Below are 19,107 nucleotides of genomic sequence, written 5' to 3'. Positions count from 1 at the left end.
GCTTTCGGCCTTATCTATTCCCTCTCCCTGCCTAAAGCTGCCCAGGCCCAACGTACCTCACCAGGTGGAAGATGAGACGCTCCAAGGTGCTGAGGTGGGTGCGGGAGAGCTGGTCGATGACTGAGTACACCCCCCGCACTGTCTCCTTCCTCTCCTGGAGGCCTGTGGAGAAAGCACCACCATTTAGGGGCAGCTTCTACTTCCTCCTCTTATTTAGAATGATACTTCTTAATGCTTATTTAATTTTACTACTCAAAAGACAGAACTTTTGAGGCTGAAATGTGATTTGATGTGAAAGCCACCAGAGTTGAGACCAAAATTGAGACCAAATAACCAAAAATCAGACTTTGAAACCAGGTAAATACAATTTGTTAAAACCAGACGGTTTGGGCCCAGTGACTAAATAAAAAGTTGGACACTGAAAGTGGCCCCCCCTCCAGGGGAAGGGGATGGTGAAGGAGGTTCCTCACCCATCGCCCGCAGAAACTCCTCATAGAGCTCGAAGGTCATGAGAGGGTTGGGCAGGTCTCGGAGCCACTGCTTGAACACGCTGGCGATGACATGGATGTTGTAGTCGTCTAAATTCACATTATCAATGTCTGGGTTTGGCAGCAGATGGAGGGAAAAGTCACAAACCAAGAGGCAACAATTAATATGAATCATTAGTGAAGCCAAGGGGTTGGACAAGGTGGCCTTCCTACCCAAATCATTCCATGATAAGCTACTCCACGATAGAAAACGCACACGTACCACCCCAAAACCACACTGTGTTTAACAGCAAGAAATCCAGCACCTCATTTCAGCTCCATGTGGTAAAACTGGAGAGAAATGCATTTTGCAGGACGAATAATGTCAGGTGGGACCAGGATTTCTTTCCTGGCTGGCATTGATAGCTATGGTGTAAGTAAGGCAGAATTTTCCCTCAACTAGAATGACTTTTTTCATAGATTGCACCCAAAAAAGCACGAGTTGGTGACTTGAGTTTTGGTTGGTGATGTGAAAGCATCCCTTGCATAGCCTGCAGTCCTTCCTTCCATCCAACCTTGCTGCTGCAGAGACTTTCCTCCCCATGAGGTTCTTCCCCCTCCTTTTACCTGTATCAAGGCCTTGCCGCAGCTCCTTGATCTTGTTGGTGGAGCCTGACTTCCTGTAGATGCCCTCTGTGTACAGCCCGTGCATCTCGATGTAGTTGATGAGCTTCTCCACCAGCAGCGGCACCGCCCGTTCCTCGCTGGTCAGGCGGGAGAGCTCCACCCCGAACTGCCGGGGAGAGAGCTCGGGGTCGTACTGCACAGGGAAAGGACAAAAAGGGGTTAAATCATTCTAGGATCGGTGCAGTGCTTGGATCCAGCTGCTGTCCAGACTCCTTCAGCTGATCCAGGCAACATGTGTGCTGGAGGACAGGACAGGACACAGGTCTTGCAGCGCTAAACTGGTCTCTGGACATGCACCCGCAGTCAAAAAAGTTTGGGTTTTCTTTCTTTAACCAGCCCACTGTGGTTATATCCTCAGGCTGGCAGAGCCAACACAGCTGGGCATGGTCCTCCTCCACCTCCTGCCCCTCTGGTACCATCTCCAGGGATGATTTCACCCCTCACGAAGCAGAACAGGTAAATCTGAATCTTGTCTTCTCAGATCAACTCACAGCATTGACAATTGTAAAATATCTGTGAACAAACAAGATGCCAAAATAGGAGCCAAAAGAACCCATCTCCATCTGTCAGGAAGGACTCTTTCTGCTGGCTGCAAACACTCACTGGAGACTTGATACCTGGCAAATTCAAATGTCAATAAAGTCCTCCTGCATGGGAGATTCTGGGTGGGAAAAGTCAGAAGACCCAATACAATATTGACACAAATTCTCAGCCCTAGCAAAGGGAAGGTGAGGTGCAAGCCAGTCATTGGCAAAATGGTGGTGCCCATGACCCAGGTCCCAGCTCCCCTGACAATCCCTCCTGCATTTTTTCATTTTTCCCACTCGATGCCATCCTTTCATCCATCCTGTCAGCCTCATGAGAAGATGTGTGAAAGATCCCCATAGTGTTTCATTCTTTCTTATAATTGATGGTTTGGGGCTCCCCATTGTTGAAAACAACCCTAAAAACATATTCCACCAAGCACAGAGAAGCTGGAACCTTCCTAGAGAAGAACTTCCAGCTGCCCAAGTTGGAGACATGGTGAACTCTCTTCTGTGGGTGCAACACAAAAACTTCCTTGTGCAGAGAAACCCCAAGAAACGAGAAGGCTCTGAGAATCTCTGGGCTCCTCTGAAAAAAATTCTCATTGAAATTCCCAGATTTCAGAGCAGAAACTCATCAGAGGTGTTCCCAGCTCTTGCAGAAATACTCCAGAAATGGAAACAGTGTGGCAAAAATACTCTATGTATTCAAAATACAAATATATTCATATATATATATATATATATCTTCAATGTATATATTCAGATTATTTCTTGGTAAAAATGTACTCCTGCAGCTTTCTGGGGGCTGTGTATTATGGAGGTTGTTCTTCTCCAAGAAGACTCCCAGGGAGCTGACAAAGCCTTGTACACATTATTCTCCTGCCTCTGTTGTCCTCCTTTTTGGCAGAAAATAAGTGATTGAAAAGAAAACCCACCAAATCTTGATGATTCATCATTAGCCAGGACAACCTGCTGCGTTCATTCCCTGTTCTCCATACCCTTGACTTTGGGAAACAATATTTAATTCCCTCTAAGGGGAACAGGGAGTGACTGAACATCCTCTGCTCCCCTTCCTGGCTCAGGCCAGGGGACCGCGCCATGACCTGAGCAGGGACCAGCAGGGTGAAGGACAACCCATGTTTCCAAGAATAACCCTCCATTTCCAAATTCTTAAAAGCTATAAAATGAGGCAAATTCCTATTATTCGGTGTGGTTCCAAGGCAGGGAACAACACTGCAACGTCTCCTGCATGACTGGGCAGATCTACAGTGACTCATCACTGCGTAATTCCCAAAATACATCCAAACACTGCTTGGAGAGACCTCTGGGGATCTCTGATCTGAGCTCCTGCTTAAAGGAGGGTTATTGCCACCATTAGATCCAAGTTCTGTGCCTCCAACTATTTTTATACAAACTAGGGATCACCATCAGGGAGGTATTTAGTGAAAGAAAAGAGTCTTTTACCTTTTTGGAGCACTTGGTCGTGGTTTTAAGACAGCACTTCTTGTGACAAGCATATTTACACACTGCAAGGGAGAAGAGGGGTATTTAATCATCCCAAAAGTTGCATCAGTGGAAAAATATGAATTCACATGGATGAAGTAGCTCTTCTCAGGACTAGCAGGTCAAAAGCACGTTGAATTTGCAGTTTCCAGGGGCCAAGTCTATATTAGATCACGCAAACTAAAATAATGAAGCTTTAAAATGAAAGGCCCCATATTTAAGTTCCTGAAACGTTAAATCCCTCCCTGACAGATCCACTTGGAAGATAATCCATGAGTCACTCTGAGGTATTAGACACGGATGCCCCCAAAGAGGTTGGAAATTGCACCTGATCTGTGTTCTTCTTGCACTGGGCCTGAACCACCCTAAGGCTGATGCTGCCAGCCCAGTCACAGAAAGGTTAGAAAAACCAAAGCAGTGGATCAACAATTCCTGTTGTCTCTCCTCCATTTTCCTGCTCTCCCCAAAAATTCATGCGCCTGGAGGTCAAACAGGAGAAGCCAAATGGGTTTGCCATGGTCAGGATCCCCACAGGCATCCCAAGGACCCATTTCCATACCCGACTCTCCTGTCCTTCTGACTGTGACACTTATATAAGGTGACCACATGACCTGATGGGGTAAGATGTGTAACACAAAGTACAAAATTAACTGTGCCGTGAAGGACTGCTGGGATGGACTCATTAGTTGACTTCAGGAACCCTTTAGAACTGTCCCAAAAGCACTTCAGATGGGAAAAAAACCCCAAATTAATTGAGAGTGGGATTGCAAATCCCAAAACTCATCCCTGTGATACAAGCACATGAGAAGGACCAAAGAAGGGGTGCTTACATTTACAAACAGAAGCTCTGTCCATGATCCAGATCAAGGAGGAACAATATTCACAGTATGTGGGGATGCTGTACTGGGTTGCCTTGAAAATGTGACCATTGTGCTCTTCCACCTGCGAGGACAAAGGTTGGGTGGTGAGAAAAGGAGCTGGATGCTCAGTCTGCTGCAAAACGGGGAGGTGGACACAGTCAGCTTTCCAACTTGAACTGGTATTTGCTTTTATTTGCTATTTTTGATTCCTTTTCAGCCCAATATCCCACAGACAACCCAAGTCAACATCCAGCCTGTGTGGGAACCGAACCCTCATGGAAGCAGGTTAGAAAGTGTTTGACTGAGGGTGGCTGGTCAACTTCTCCATGTTAAGAAGGTCTTCTATGAATCCATGGCCCATTTTTTTGGCTCTGCCCCTGCATCCTTCCCAGCACTATCATATCCTTTAGGAGAACAGGAGCTGCAATGTCATCCATTCATGATATTAGAGATGCAAAACATACTATAAATTTATGCAGAAAGCCAGAGCAACACTTTGTTTCGCTCTCAGCTCTTCCATAATAATCCTTGACATGACATTTATGTCTTGGCTGATGTGGGATGTGTTTTCAGAGAAACAGCCCACATCCATCCTTGATCAAGCAAACCAAATGCACCTCATTCATCTTTCCAGTACATCCTTCCATGGCTGATGTTCAGATCTCACCACTGGACGTGCCATGAGAAGGTCTTGTCATTCTGGCCCTAAGGACATTCATTTTTTAATGCACCAGCACAGAGGGGTCAACTCACCACATCCGCTTCCTTTTTCCTTCTCTTTTTCCGTTCAGTTTTTGGCACCTGGTACAAGAAAGAGATTTAAGTGTATTTAGGGGGAATTCCCCTAGGGAAAGAGGACAGAGAGCTCATATCCAACAGTGCTTGGAGCCCCACCCTCCAGTGCACCTGCAGCCCCAGGAGAGTCACTCCAGAAAACTCTCCTATGGATCACCCCATTTTTGGAATTTTCCTGGACAACTGTCCCCATCTTCAGCTCAGAGCCGAGCATAGCTGCTGCTCCAGCTCTGTGTCCAGCAGCAGTGACTTAAAGCTCTCCTGTAAGAGACCCAAGGAGAACACGATGCCCAGACTGCTTTGAAGAAAACCTGCCTGGAGAGGACTCAGAGCAGAAGGCCCAGAAGATGGGATATTTGTACAGTAAACACCATCTCCCAAGCCCAGCCTGAGATCCTGTGGGTGTCCTTACAATGATACAGAGCAGAAAGGGAGGAGATCAAGTCTGTGAAATACTGCAAGCTCTGACTGCTCTGAAAACTGCACCTAAACTTGAGCTCAGTCATTGCCCACCTCCCCTTCTCCTGCAACCCAACCCATGGTGACATGTGTGGTCACTTGGGAAGTGGTCAGGAGACCAGGGAAGCTTTATCTCTTTCACTGTCCCTCAAAGGTTGAACTAAATCCCCCAAACTAAAGAAGTACCAGGAGCTGCCTTTCCAACCATCCACTGCTGGTTGGAACTTTGCCCTGGAGAAAACATCTACATGTTGGCACTGCCAAGGCCCAGCTCAGCCCAGATGTGAACTGGGCTTTGCTGAGCCCAGTGACACATAACTGATGAATCACTCAATGCTGGCTTACACTGTCCAGCTCAGCTTAAGGCAGAGAAGAAAACAGGGTTCCCACATGCCTACAGAGAGCACAACTCCATGGAAAGACAGTTCCCAAATCTTCAAGGGATTTAAGAAAAGTGCTGAGTACCTTCCCTGCAGTGTAATCCAGGGGTTTGTACTCCATCATATATTCATCCAGGAAGACTTTGAAGGTATTGACCCAGACTTTAACTGGAGACTCACTCCAGTCCCTCTGCTCAAGCCTCATGGTCTTCTCCAGAATCTGCTCAAATAAGGCGTAGAGGTCCTTGTAGCGGATGCTTTTCCCATCATCCATCTTTTAAGGAAACAGAAGCAAAAAAAAAACTGATTTTTATACAGCCCAGATTTTTATGGAGCCTTTTCTGCTCTGGACAACTATTTCAGCCTCACTGACTTCCAGCTGCTTGAGGAAAGCCCAAGTATGATTAAGAAAATGAAAAAAGGATCAGACATCTCCACCACTCACAAAGGGAACACAGAGTTTCCAGGCACTTTGGGTGGCAAATTGGAGTTTATTGACTTTCTGTCATTTCCCCTTTGACTGGGAGCAAAGCTGTAACAAGGATCAGGAATCTACACTCAACGTACCCTGAGAGCTGGCTAAGGAGGGAGAGTTACACAGGACTGAATACAGAGGAAGCACATTCATCCTTTAGGATAAGCAGACCAGGAATGGAAGGCTTGGCAACAATCTGTACCACCGGGAGGACCAAGAGCACCCCGTTTTTCCTGGAAGTTCTCACTCGCCATCCAGTCACTTACCGCCAGGGCTGAGGAGTAAAAGCTGAAGATGTTCTGTCGGAATTCCTTCAGTGCTTTCTTGAACACGACATCCACCAGCGTGTCCTTCTTGCTGTCCTCATTGTCCAGTTCATTCATCTGGGAAAACAAAGGGGTTTGTGCACCCACATCCCTTTTGCTGCAGCAGAGCTCCGTGTGAGGTGAAGCAGCACCAATGAGCAGCTGCTCCACCACGGGCAGACGATGCTAATCACGACTACAAGGTGGTTTCTCCTGCGTGCAAACCAGAAACTTCTCCCAAGCACCCTTAGATGAATTATTAGCACTGTTACAGCTGCCCCCTGGATAATATGGACTTTCTTGCCTCTGTTTGCTCTTGGAGCTCTGTGCTGGTATGGGACAGGAGTTACCTTTTTCAGGAGGAACTCATCCATGCTCTTCAGGTCGCCGGCGCTGGTTATGATCTGCAGGGAGTCGTTCTGCCACTGCACAGGCTCCAGGGCCACGTTGCTGATCTTGACGCTGCGCTTGCGTTTCACTTTGGGAGAGGGTTCCTTGTTCTCCTTAAACTCCCGCCGGTAGATCCCGGACAGCTCCGGACTCCGTGGGGGGGTCAGGTGGTGCGGACCCAACTCTACAGGTGATAAATGAAAACAGGGAAAGAAAGAGATTGAGGAGCAGATGAAAAATAATTGTGCCACTAAACCAGGGAGACGGGCATCGCAATAAACCTGCGGAGGAGAACAGCCCTGGGTGGTGCTCACAGGAAGATTAAATGTCACTTCTCCTTTGGTTATTTCCTCCCTCTAGAGAGGAAACATCTGTCCATGTCCAGATGGTGGGCAGGAGGATTAGTGACATGGAATTCCTCGAGATCTGTTATGGATCCCACCCTCTAACCTACTTGCCATCCATGAACTGAGATGTGAACCAGCATGGCCATTTCCCAACACAGTTTCCCTGCTCCTTCCAACACTGGCACCGTGTTCTGCCCCCACTTACCTTCTCCAAGCTGCAAGCCAGGAAACACCTCCCTGCCAGGGGCTTCCTGCTCCGCATACAGCTCCAGCAGCTCTGACTGGGTAGCAAGCTTCTCCCGGGCGGTCTTCTTTTCCCCCTGCTTTCCCTTCACCCAGAACCTCATCTTGGCTCGCTGGGGCCTGCAAATAAATTGTGGAAAGAGGAACTGCCTTAACTAGGAAAATGTCCTTCTACTCAAAACAACCCCAATCTCCTGGACTCTCCTGGTGTTTGAGGAGGAGTTAAATCCACATGACTTCTACCAGGGAAACCTGGCTACTTGTCCTTAGCAAAGACAAGAAACTTCAGTGTCATGTGTGCAACTGGGTGGTTTGGGATGGGACATCTGGACCATGTCACCGAAACTTAATTGTGATGTGAGCCTGACACCTCTTTTAATTGGGCACGTCCATGGTCATGGGGGAAAAGGTGGGATGAGTAATTCGGGCTGGCTTTGGCAGGTGGAGCTCCAGAGGAGCCTGGATGGTTTGACAAGGTCATGGCAAGCAGGAAGGACACGGGATGGACTTATTTGCCATCTCCAGTCATGTTTCCTACCTCCCATCTGGAGTTAGGCTCTTCTGGGCGGCCGCCAGCTTCCCGATCTCCCCCTGGGACATGGTTTTGTGCAGTTTGGTCTGGCCTTCCCCAGAGGCGAATCGCTGCACCGTCTGTAACGATTCCAAGCATGAAGCCTTTAGAAACAAGACAGTTCTTGGGATGACTTCTTTCCCTAGCAAAAACTAGATATTTCACCTGTTACACCTTTATTTCTATTTGCCCACAGGTGAAAACCTACAGTCCTGGTGAACCAGCTACCACTAAAGAAATAGTTTGATGAGTCCTAAAAAAAACAGGTGTTTCCTTTGCTTCAACTCTACATCGAGGTCCAACCTTCTTTCTCCGTGAGCAATCAGTGATGAAAATCAGTTTGCACCAAGCCATGGGTCGTTATTGCTCAGCCTGCACAACTGCTCCATCATCTTGATCCGGACATCCCAGCTCTCCATCCCAGAAGGGCCATGTTAAGCCACGATGAAGTGATTTGTGGTGTTCCCAGCCTCAAAGGAACCTTCAGCCAGCTGGATTTGTCCCAGCAGAGCTTCCAACTCTTGTTGAGTACTTTACAGAAAAAGAAGACCAAAGTCTTTGTGCCAAGGACACATCAAAATTAACCATTTAAATTATGAATTTTTTCATAGGTAATAGAAAATATCTTCACTTTTGTGACCACTTAAAATGCCCTCGGATCATTTTTTAAGGGTGGAGTGAATTTGCAATAATTCAACCTAACAGGATCCCATGAAGTAGCCCAGAAAAAGTCTCATCATATTTAAAAAATAGATCAATTTTTGTTCTATTTTTCAATTGCAGCTGTGATTTCGGAACTGTACTCCTGGAGGAGAGACTTGCAGCACGAGGAAAGGAGGGAATCAGGTTGTATGGATGGATTTGGGAGATGATGGTCAAATATCTCCTGTAGTTTTCCCATCACCTCAATGTTTCAGCTGAACTCGCTGTGCTTTAAGGCATTTTATAAAAAATGGGCTGCAGGAGAGTCACATTTACCATATTTACTCCTCTTAAATGTTCTATTTTCCCCCCTTGGACTAACCTTTCTGTGAGCCAGGAGATGGCAGCACATAAGGCAAAATAATCACTGGGAAGTCAGAAACTGCCTAAACCGATAAAGGAATTTTTGTTCCTGTCAGTCCTACATTTAGGTGATGCTCACACATAAATTGGGGATGGACACTGGGAAAAACACCAACTCAAACCCCATAAAAGTGATCTCCATCCAGCCCAAACTTACTACTTGTTTTAAAAATTATCTATTAAAATATTTACCCCCACAATACAGTTTTGCTCTTGAGTAATTTCAACCTTTTGAATTTCCAGCTTTAGAAAATTAGGACTAAAATGCATTTTTGGTGTGAGATCCTTCTGGTTGAGAGACTTTGCCAAGGAGAAGGTCCTTGCTTGGATGGGAAACCTTCTCAGATGTCAAGATGAGCCTCTGCACAAGAAAATCCCCAGCTGGGGAACACTACAAAGCATCAGGAGGGCAAATGGCAATAACTGGGGGTCTGGAGTTGACTCCTGGATGAAGAGGGGACCAAATACTTTCCCTCTGAAAGAGCAACCTGTGTTTTGCCCATCCCTGAGGTAACTGTGGCCAAGTGACCCATCCCGGTGGCACGGAAGAGCTTCCTGAAGCTCAGTGATCCCTTTGGATGGCTTAGGACAAGAGATCTTCTTTCCTTGCTGGCTCTTCAGCCGTGCTTGAGATCAAATGGTGACAGATACCTGGACTGATGTTTATCAATTCATGGCTTCAGTGTGGAGGGTGGAGCAAAGTGAGCAGTTTGTTATCCAGGCCCCTCTCTCTGAGAGCCTCTGCCAAAGGAGGATGTTTTCAGAGGGTATTTCTGGTGTGGTTCCTCTGGCCAAGACTTTCCATTTATCTGCTGCAGGAAAGCTCTCCAGGCTTAGGTGCCAAACACAAGGGGTGTAGATACGTGCTGAACACAGCCAGGAGCTGCTCCTTCCACTCAGATGTGTCTCACCACAAGGTTAATCATCAGCTATTCACCAGTCAAAAAACCTGAGCAACCTTTGAATTTTGGTCATCAGGAAGACCCTCAGCCTTAAAGGTACCTTGGAATCAACTGGACCTGCAGCAGTCACCTCATGTACTGGTGCACCTTGGCTTTCAGCTCTGGCTGCAGATGCTCTTGGTGTTTGCTGCTCTGGGATACCCCAGACGTGGGTCAGGAGCATTGGTTTCCAGTGGAACTCTACTCACCACCTGGGACACACAATCAGTGACTTGATGGCCAAGAAAAAAATGGGCAAAACAGGCAGTTCAGGCCAGTGCAGCTGGTGAGCCATCACATGCTCAGCTTCACGAGGTCGCACGCGATCTCTCTTTCATCCTCCAGCAGCTCTCGGCCACTGAGCAGGACATTAAAGAGGCTTTTTTGGAAAGTCATAGCTGAGGGCAGGAGCTGTCTGAAGGAGCTATTGATTCCCACAGGAATGGGCCCGCACATGGCAGCCTGAGTTGTCTTCATGTGACCATCACAAGACACAACGGATGTGTCTGCACAGACATCGACCCCCTTGAGTTTGTACCCAACCCAACATGCCCCAGTGTTGCTGTTATCACAGGCTGCCCCACCACCCGCAACACCCCACTGGGCTCTGCTGATAAATACAGATAAACAGTCCCTAAATTTTGCTACTTGTGATGATCCTGACCCAGAAAAGCCACAAGGCCAAGGGCTGGTCCCAAACCTGCAATACAGAAGACAGATGGAAACACTGGACACGTTGTCAGGACACACAGACGGAGGGGAGCGCGGAGCACACGACTGCACGGGCAGCACTGCCTACAAAGCAGAACTGAACCACACGAGGGGGGAAAGTGCTGCCCACCAGTTAGAGCCAGAGATGGAGAGCAGTGGAGAAGAGGGACACAGGAGAGACAAGAGAGAGTTGGCACCTACTACTACTCGCATGCGGTGAGAGCTGTTAAACCAGGTGAGCAGAGTCCCAAGGAGCACTTCCGAAGAGTGCACACGAGCCAGGATGCTCCCAAGGATGGAGCTTGCCAAGCGCCAGCCCAGCACCTTCTGCATCCCAGTGGGAATGACTCCTACAGCTAAAATTCCCCTTTGTATGTGGGTAGCTCCAGGAGCACAGCACAGTACTCTGGGGACAGCACTGCCCCTGCTGGGCTATGGCACCTGGGGACATGGTTTGCTGCTGGGTTAATATTTAGATTCAATGATCTCAGAGGTCTTTTCCAACCTAAATGATTCTGTGATTCTATGTAAAAAAATATATTTTACTACATAAAATCCTCCTTTTCCCAATCCACGAGCAGGAAGATGTACAAAGATGCAGCCAAGTAATCTCAGTTCATAGACCTGCACCTTTCAGTCATGTTTTGAGTACTCCTGTCTCAAAACTCCTGGAAATATATCAAAAAATCCATGGAATTTGCAAATCTCTGCCCTCCTCCAGCAAGGAAATTATCCTGGGAAAACTTAACCTTTATAATAAAAACTCCTGAAAGAAAAGTCATGAAAAGCCACCCTTGGCCACCTGCCTTTCTTGGAAAAGCAGATTTTAGGATTGCATGGGATGTTTGCCGGAGCAGCTGCAGCAGAGGAACAAGGCAGCTCTACCCAACGCTCCCCCTGAGCTCTCACAGCAGGAGATTATTCCTGGTGTTTATCCACACTTCTACGGGAACATCTCCAGCACTTCAGGAAAACAAAACCCTGAGTGAGTTGCAGGCTGTTGGCCTCTTCTACTCCTGAACCTTTCGGTTTGTGATTTTCCAAAAGCAGCTTACGCGGGTTGGGGATTAAGCCTGAGATGCAAATGCTCCACAGCACAGGCTCATGTAGGACCTGCCAAGGGACAACCGTCACTGTGCTTGAAAAAAAACACTCAGGTTGTTTGGTTTTGTTTTAAACCCCCTGTTTCATCCTCACTCTATTTTTTTATAGCCCACGCTCCTTGGTTTTGCTTTCTCTAAGACACTGTGTGTCAGCATCGCTCCAATAACTGAGGACTGAATAATCGTTGGATAAAAAATCCAAAGTAAAAGGGGGTTCAGGATTTATGTAATTGTCTTTGTTGTCTGCTGCTTTTTGGGCAATATTTACTTTCATTTGTCCTATAGATGTGTGTAGACCATTTTTAAATCAAAAGGTTCCAAGGGGAACTTTGCTATTGAGGTTACAGCCCCCAGAAACAGGTAGCTGTGCAATACAAGTTGTAATGCTCCAGAAAACCTATGGAAAATGTGATGGATATCGAATCAAGCCAGAAAACATCCCCAGGGCCAAGTAATACAGCTTGGATAGAGCTCTGAGCACCCTGGTCTAGTGGAAGGTGTCTTTGCCCACAGCAGGGGGTTGGAATGACATGGGCTTTAAAGTCCCTTCCAACCCATGCTATTCTTTGATTCTATGATTTTGCCTCTGTTTCTGCTGTGTTTACCCATCTACAGCATCCTTGGGAGTGGGAAAAGAAGCAGTGGAGGGATCAGTGCAGCTAAGGTTAGCAAAGAGAGGCTCCCGCAGCTCCACTTGTTCTCTGGGTTTCATCTCCCCCACCACATCGGAGAAATTACCATTTCGGAGTCACTGTACCAGGCCTGCCCCAGCCGGGCCGCAGGCACCGCCTCGGGGTCAGGAGGTTGCTCAGAGGAGAGAAGGAACTCAAAACTGCCATCGTAATCATCTTCCTCCGTGTCCCCCTCCCCATCAGCAAAAGTACCTCTAGTCAAGAAATCGGAGCGCGTCCGCGCCATGCGGGCTTTCTTTTTATGGCTCGGTCTGGGAACCTGCTTGACCAGAGGATAAAACAAAACAAAACGAGAAGAAGGGTTTTAAAACAAAAAGGAGATTCTACTCACGTCGCCCTAAGACATCTCTGAGTGGCACTGCGCCCTGCGGAGGGGATGTGATATTATGTCTGGGGGAGAAAAGCGAAGGACCAGGAAAAACAAAAACCAGGACAGGACAGTGGAAATGGACAATCATGGGTGTTACTCAAATGGATGTTAAACCAAACCAAGACAAGATGGCGTTGGACAGTGTTTGCCATCAGCACCATGGGATCCTTTCATCCAGAGCTGCTACAAATTAATCCTCCAGGGCTTTTTATTTTAAGACAAGGTGAGAAAGCTGCCGTGCTGTCATATCCCCCTTCCCTGCCTATGCCTTGTGCTTCGGAGTTCACTTCTTTGAAGCTTTTGAGGGAACACTGGCAGACAAAGTTATTTTTCCCCCTTTTCAATGAAAATAGAAAATAAACAAGTCCCAACTCACCTCTCCTCTGCCAGACCCCGGCATTTTGAACGGCTTCCGTGCTAGCTCCCCCTTGGAAAGGCATTGATGGTTTGCTTCTCTGCTGAGACACAACAGAACAGGGATGTTCCATCTCCTCCCAAAAGCCTTTCCACAAGTGCCCAGCCCAAGCAGTCAAGACCAAATTGTAAGTCTGAGGTCACGGGGTTTTGGAATTGCTTGGAATTCTTCAGGATTTGAGTTAATACCAAAGTACAAGAAGTTACAACTTTCTGCCTGTCACCTTTATCCATCAAGGTGGTTATGGGTGACACCTTTGCACTTTGGGATTCTCAAATGTGATGGTTCTGTCACAGAATAAAAAGTAAAATGCAGGAATTTTTTTTCCTGTTGCTTGTTCTGCACATGAACCTGGAAAAGAAATTTTAAACAGGAATCTTCTGCCAGAGCATCAGCACAGAAACCATAAGACCACTACGCTTGGAGGTACCTTGAGTTCCCACCAGTTATTAACTGGGAGCTTTGGCCTTGGAAAGGTGCAGCAGGATTTGGAGGGGAGAGGAAGCTTTATTTTTTTTGAGCTAAATGGTCAAAACCACCCCAAAATTAGGCAAGGCCCCTTAAGCAACACAACAGAGTGGGACCAAATGTTGTCCCAAGGTCTTGCTCCAGTCTCCAGATCCCGTGCTGGAGCAGCTCACTGTTAAGCAACGCGATGGAGCTGAGCAACTGTTAAGCCCATTACACGTGTAATTAACTACATGTGTGAGCCACACATTCCCAAAAGCGCGTTTGCATCCCAAACTCTCTCCAGAGAGCTGCTGCATTTTAATCTGCAATGGTCAGAGGGTCCAAATGGCTTTGCTGGATGTGTTAATTATATGGGAAATGAGGAAAACCCTGACATTTTTTGCCTCATTGAGTTATTTCTACTCTGACCACTCAAAAATCCTAAGAATTTTTTCATCATTTTTTACCTTTGAGAAATGAACCCCTCTAACCCTTCATCCAGGGCAAAGGGCAGAATATTGGGACTCTTTATTAACTCCCTTCTCCTGCTGATGTCCATAATTATCTTCCCTGGTTTACATAATGCCATAAGAGACTGAGAAATTGTATTTCCAGCTCTTTTCCCCTTTCCTCTGACCTTTGCCTGCCTGTTGCTAGAAGATCAAGAATCACCAAATATCCTGAGTTGGAAAGGACCCACAAGGATCATCGAGTCCAACTCTTAAAGTCAGTGGCCCCCACAGGGATCAACTCCCCAACCTTGGCATTATTAGCACTGTGCTCTAATCAACTGAGCTAAACTCAAACCTGTCTTTGTTTCATTACAGGTTTTGTACAATCTCCAGAAACAAAGTTCTGGACCATTTGTAGAAACAAAGTCCCTGACAGAAGAAAAAGCCTATGGGGAAAGCCCAGGAGAAAGCCCACTCTCTTTTTACTCACTGGAGGCCAAAGGGATTGTCTTTTGGTGTGAAGAACATGGGGCTTGACCTCGTCTCCTCAGTGGCCTGGTTGGGCAGCCGAGGTTGCCGGAGGCGCTCCGTCCTTGAGAAGTGGCTGCCCGGGTGGTCCCTGGGGTCCAGAGCTGGTTTGGAATGGCTTCGGGGTTCCAGGCCTTCTCTGCGCTCTATGAACATGCTGACAGGCCGGTCTTTGGGGGCACTGTGGGCTGGAGAGCTCCCCCTGGTCCCAACGGTGAGGCCTTTGATGTCCACCGTAGAGGCTGGAGTCACGCCAGGGGCGGGGCCGTGCTCCCCTCTGCTCTGGGGGTGCAGGATGAGGACTGACTGTGGCCGGTTGTCCAGTTTTTTGGTTGGTTTGAGGGAGGGGTCCTTCATTCTGCTCTGCTCAGTCCTCTGCAAAGCCTCCACCCTCCCTTGCTGCTCAAAGGCTTTGCGTTGTCTCTCCAGAATTTCCTTCTGCTGACGGATCTGCTCCATCATCTCCCTCTCGTTTTGCAGCTGAAGCTGCTTCTGCCGTTCCTCCTTCTCCACATTCAGCTTTTCTAGTCTCTTGATGACAGAGTCTGGAGAAAGGGCCTGTGTTGCTGTCACTGTCCCACGTTCTTCTCTCTTGATAGAGGGCTTCTCCTCTTCCTTCTCTCCCAAGGCTTTGCCCTGGCCTGGCTCAGAGTCCTTCCTGACCTCAGAGAATGTAACTGTCCTCTCCTCTCTTTCCACTGCTTTATTCCTCAGGTTATTCTCCATGAGCTTCACCTTCATGTTGTCTTGTGGCGGAACATAGAAAGTAGGAAGGTTGCTGGAAAGGAGGAATTCTCTTGGGTGCGCCTTTAGAACATTCTGGGGGTCACCAGCCCCCTGCTCTTTCACGGGGAGGTTATCAGGCAGCTCCAGGTCTGAAGGCATCTGTCTGCAGCCAGGCAAATTGCTGTTCCCATCTGCTGCACAGAAAGCCTTCTCCTGTAAGAGAGCCTGGGGACTGCTGGGCAGGGAGTCCATGGAAAACGACTGCACTTCGTGCTCGTCTAGGACTAAGGAAACAAGTTTATTACTTGGGGTATCTTCACAGCTTAACAGCTCAAAGCTCCCTTGAGAGCTCTCGCTCTCGGGGGTTCCCTGAGGGGAATGAAGTGCCTCAGACACAAGCTCAGTGGACCAGCGTCGCTCTTCTGAGGGCGACAGCCCGCCCGTGGAGCGGACCTTGAGCAGCTCCAAGCTAAACTTTGCCTGTTCCAGCTCACGCATCCGCCGGCTTTCTCTCTTTGCACGAACCACTTTTTTCTGGTTGAGATCCTCCAGCGACTTGGGTCTCTCTCTCACAAAGACCTCCTCTTCAGTGTCCATCCCACTCTGGCTGCTGGCTCTCTCATGCCTTTTGTACAGGGAAGTATCCAGTGGGTCCATGTGGTTCACCTGATTATTCTCCATCAGTGATTTATGTTGCTCTATAGCTCTCACTCGCTCTTCAAATGAGCTGTCCTCCCACTTGGATGGGTCAGAGCCCTTAATTTCCAACACATCATCTGCCTCCAGTCCATCCTCTTCTCTCCCTGACAGGCCATTCTCCAGCTGCAGCTCTTTTAAGCGCTGCTCTTTCAAAGCTCTAAACCTGTAAGAAAGCAGAAAAACAAGATATTGCACCCCTGTGCCCACTCATGACCCTTCAAGGCACTGCACCACTGGCAACTCATCACCACCACCACCACCACCTCACCACCATCAGCATCTCTGACAACCCTCCTCGCACATATGGTGTGAGGCAATGTGAGGGCATGCTCAGTTTTCACCCTTCTCTTCTGCCATCTCTGTACCCAAGGACTGCCCCAACGCACCTGGAAGCTCCCCTCGTGCCCACAGCAGCAGCTCCAGCCTCCATCCCTGGTCTAGCTCCTTTGTAAGCTGTAGGAGCCACAAAAGTTTAACCCATCGCACCCCCTTGGCTTCTCCATCTTTGCCATCCTGCCTGGGCTGCCTCTGGAACAACCAGCAGGTACTTGCACTCGGTGCCAAGAGCTCTTTGCAGCTCCCAAATCTTCCACGCTAGGTCAAGGTGCTTCACACTTTGCAGGTAGCACCTTCAGAGAGGGAATCATGACCTGTCCTGTGGCCAGGGAGCCCAGGCATGGCTGGAAACCCCGTCCCCTCCAGTATCTCTTGTCCTTGTGAGCCAGCGCAGCAACCAGATCGGTGAGGCAATCTGAGTTAAAAATAGGCTACTTAAACTGGTGCTGCTGCCAAGGGGAAAAAAAAAAACCCTCATGAGTATTTATGGCCTTGGCTTTGCACTGCCTACGTGCTGCAAACTGAAATAGGCTCTGCTTATTCCAAGGGCAGGATGTGCAGCTAAATAAACTCCTTTGCTAGAAAGCATGGAGCGAAGGGCCAGTGCAGGTCGGGAGAGGGTCACAGGTGCCAGGAGGGGACACAGGCTCTGCAAGTCACCGCAGTGCCTGATTCACATCGACTCCTTCCCTCCCCAGTCAACATCACCACAAAACATATTCCAGCTTAACTGAGGCGTTACCTTTGCCGTGCCAAATATCCCCGGCACGCTGCCTGCAAGCAGACGGCTTTGGTCCTGCTGGCTGCGTACGCCCGCCGGGCACGGTGGCCTCGCCAGGCTGCCTGGATGCTGGTGGCCGCGGTGTGCCGGCGCCGGCGGTGCTCCCGCCAGCAGCTCTGGATGAGATGGGCTGCAAACTGCATCTGCAGGAACCGCCGCCGCTCCACGAAGCCACGCCAGTGGGTCTGGAGTACGACAGCGGCTTTGTCGAGGAGCAGAGGGTCCGGGGATGGTTCGCCTTGTTTTCGGCTCTGGTAGCTCCGCCAAAATCTCTGCAAATACAGTGGGTGGTTCCTTGTAACGGGTGTTCACGGAATCCCAGAATATACTGAGTTGGAAGGGACCCACAAGGATCATCAAGTCCAGCTCCTGGCCCTGCACAGGACTATCCCCAACAGTCACACCAGGTGCCCCACAGGATCATCCAAATGCTCCTTGAGCTCTGGCAGCCTTGGTGCTGTGCCCACTGCCCTGGGGAGCCTGTTCAGTGCCTGACCAGCCTCTGGGGGAAGAACCTTTTCCTGAGATCCAACCTAAACCTCCCCTGACACAACTTCAGGCCATTCCCTCAGGTCCTGTCACTGGTCACCACTGAGAAGAGATCAGCATCTGCCCCTCCTCTTCCTCACACAAGGAAGTTGTAACTGCAATGAAGTCTCCCCTCAGTCTCCTCCTCTCCAGGCTGAACAGACCAAGTGCCATCAGTGTCCTCACATCGCTTCCCCTCAAGGCCCTTTGCCATCTTCACTGCCCTCCTTTGGACACTCTCCAATAGCTCAATATCTTTCTTAGATTGGGGTGCCCAAAACTGCCACAATATTCCAGGTGAGGCTGCCCCAGGTCAGAGCAGAGTGGGAGAATCCCCTTTCTCACCTGGCCACCAATGCTGGGCCTGATGCCCCCTCGGGCACAGCTGGCCCTCCTGGCTGCCAGGGCACTGCTGACTCAGATTCAATGTTGTGTGGGGACCTGCCTTCATGCAACCCTTCCAGCTCTGTCTCCCCATTCCCAACTTATTGTGGCAATAGGAGTCAAATCCTGATGGGAAGCTCCTTCCTCGGAGAGGGGACCTGGTTTTACCCATCGGCTCCATCTGTAGGATTCAGGGGTTTTAACTTGCCATGGAACCCAGCACCATGACCCACCTGTATGGTGATGGCGGCATTCCGTAGGCTCAGGAACTGCCTCCTGCAGATGAGGCTGCGGAACCAGCGCTGCAGGAGCGTGATCCGCCGCAGCACCTCCTGGTGCAGCAGGTCCTGCAGAAGCTGCCGCTCCCGCTCCTTCATGAAAACCTGGCCAAAAGAAACCCAAAAAACACACTAGCACAGAAAGCTTCCTAGCCCACGAGCCAAGTGATTTAATCCTCCTGGTTTCTGTGTCCTGGATGCCCCAGGGAAAGTTGGGAGTTGATTTTTTGTGAAGCCACTTCTAATGGGTTTCTGCAGTTTCATCGGCAGCCTGTGACTGCCCAAGCTCTGAATCACAGAGTCTCTGTTTTCCTATCAGGGTTGGTCCACAAGGACCATCCAGTCCAACCCTCAGCCCTGCACAGGACCATCCCCAACAGTCACACCAGGTGCCCCAGAGGATCATCCAAATGCTCCTTGAGCTCTGGCAGCCTTGGTGCTGTGCCCATGGCCCTGGGAAGCCTGTTCAGTGCCTGACCACCCTCTGGGGCAAGAACCTTCTCCTAATATCCAACCTAAACCCCCCCTGACACAACTTCAGGACATTCACTCAGGTTCTGTCACTGGTCACCACAGAGAAGGGATGACAACCATTGAATCGAGCTGTGTCTACACACAAATAGAGTTTTTGGAGGCTGC

At 49.0% G+C, this 19,107-nt stretch overlaps 1 protein-coding gene across 5 annotated transcripts in view; it reads right to left on the bottom strand.

Annotated features, from left to right (window-relative positions):
• MYO9A (myosin IXA) overlaps nt 1-19,107 on the bottom strand; it is a 165,621-nt gene that overhangs the window by 8,936 nt on the left and 137,578 nt on the right. For 3 of the 5 annotated variants that reach the window (XM_064668604.1, XM_064668606.1, XM_064668607.1), the window contains 16 exons: nt 18,424-18,573; nt 17,240-17,550; nt 14,699-16,324; nt 13,268-13,349; nt 12,568-12,780; nt 7,977-8,089; nt 7,401-7,558; nt 6,809-7,032; nt 6,420-6,536; nt 5,764-5,952; nt 4,798-4,845; nt 4,015-4,126; nt 3,146-3,207; nt 1,095-1,287; nt 471-599; nt 57-162 (listed from right to left, as the gene is read on the bottom strand). In XM_064668604.1, the coding sequence (XP_064524674.1) occupies nt 57-162; nt 471-599; nt 1,095-1,287; nt 3,146-3,207; nt 4,015-4,126; nt 4,798-4,845; nt 5,764-5,952; nt 6,420-6,536; nt 6,809-7,032; nt 7,401-7,558; nt 7,977-8,089; nt 12,568-12,780; nt 13,268-13,349; nt 14,699-16,324; nt 17,240-17,550; nt 18,424-18,573 (3,833 nt within the window). The remainder of the gene's footprint in view (nt 1-56; nt 163-470; nt 600-1,094; nt 1,288-3,145; nt 3,208-4,014; nt 4,127-4,797; nt 4,846-5,763; nt 5,953-6,419; nt 6,537-6,808; nt 7,033-7,400; nt 7,559-7,976; nt 8,090-12,567; nt 12,781-13,267; nt 13,350-14,698; nt 16,325-17,239; nt 17,551-18,423; nt 18,574-19,107) is intronic. The other 2 variants (XM_064668605.1, XM_064668609.1) reach the window with 2 other exon arrangements.

This window comes from Pseudopipra pipra, chromosome 12, assembly GCF_036250125.1.
Source record: "Pseudopipra pipra isolate bDixPip1 chromosome 12, bDixPip1.hap1, whole genome shotgun sequence".
NCBI lineage: Eukaryota > Metazoa > Chordata > Aves > Passeriformes > Pipridae > Pseudopipra > Pseudopipra pipra.
The sequence above is the reverse complement of the archived record's forward strand: the minus strand, read 5'-3'. Positions and strand labels throughout refer to the sequence as shown.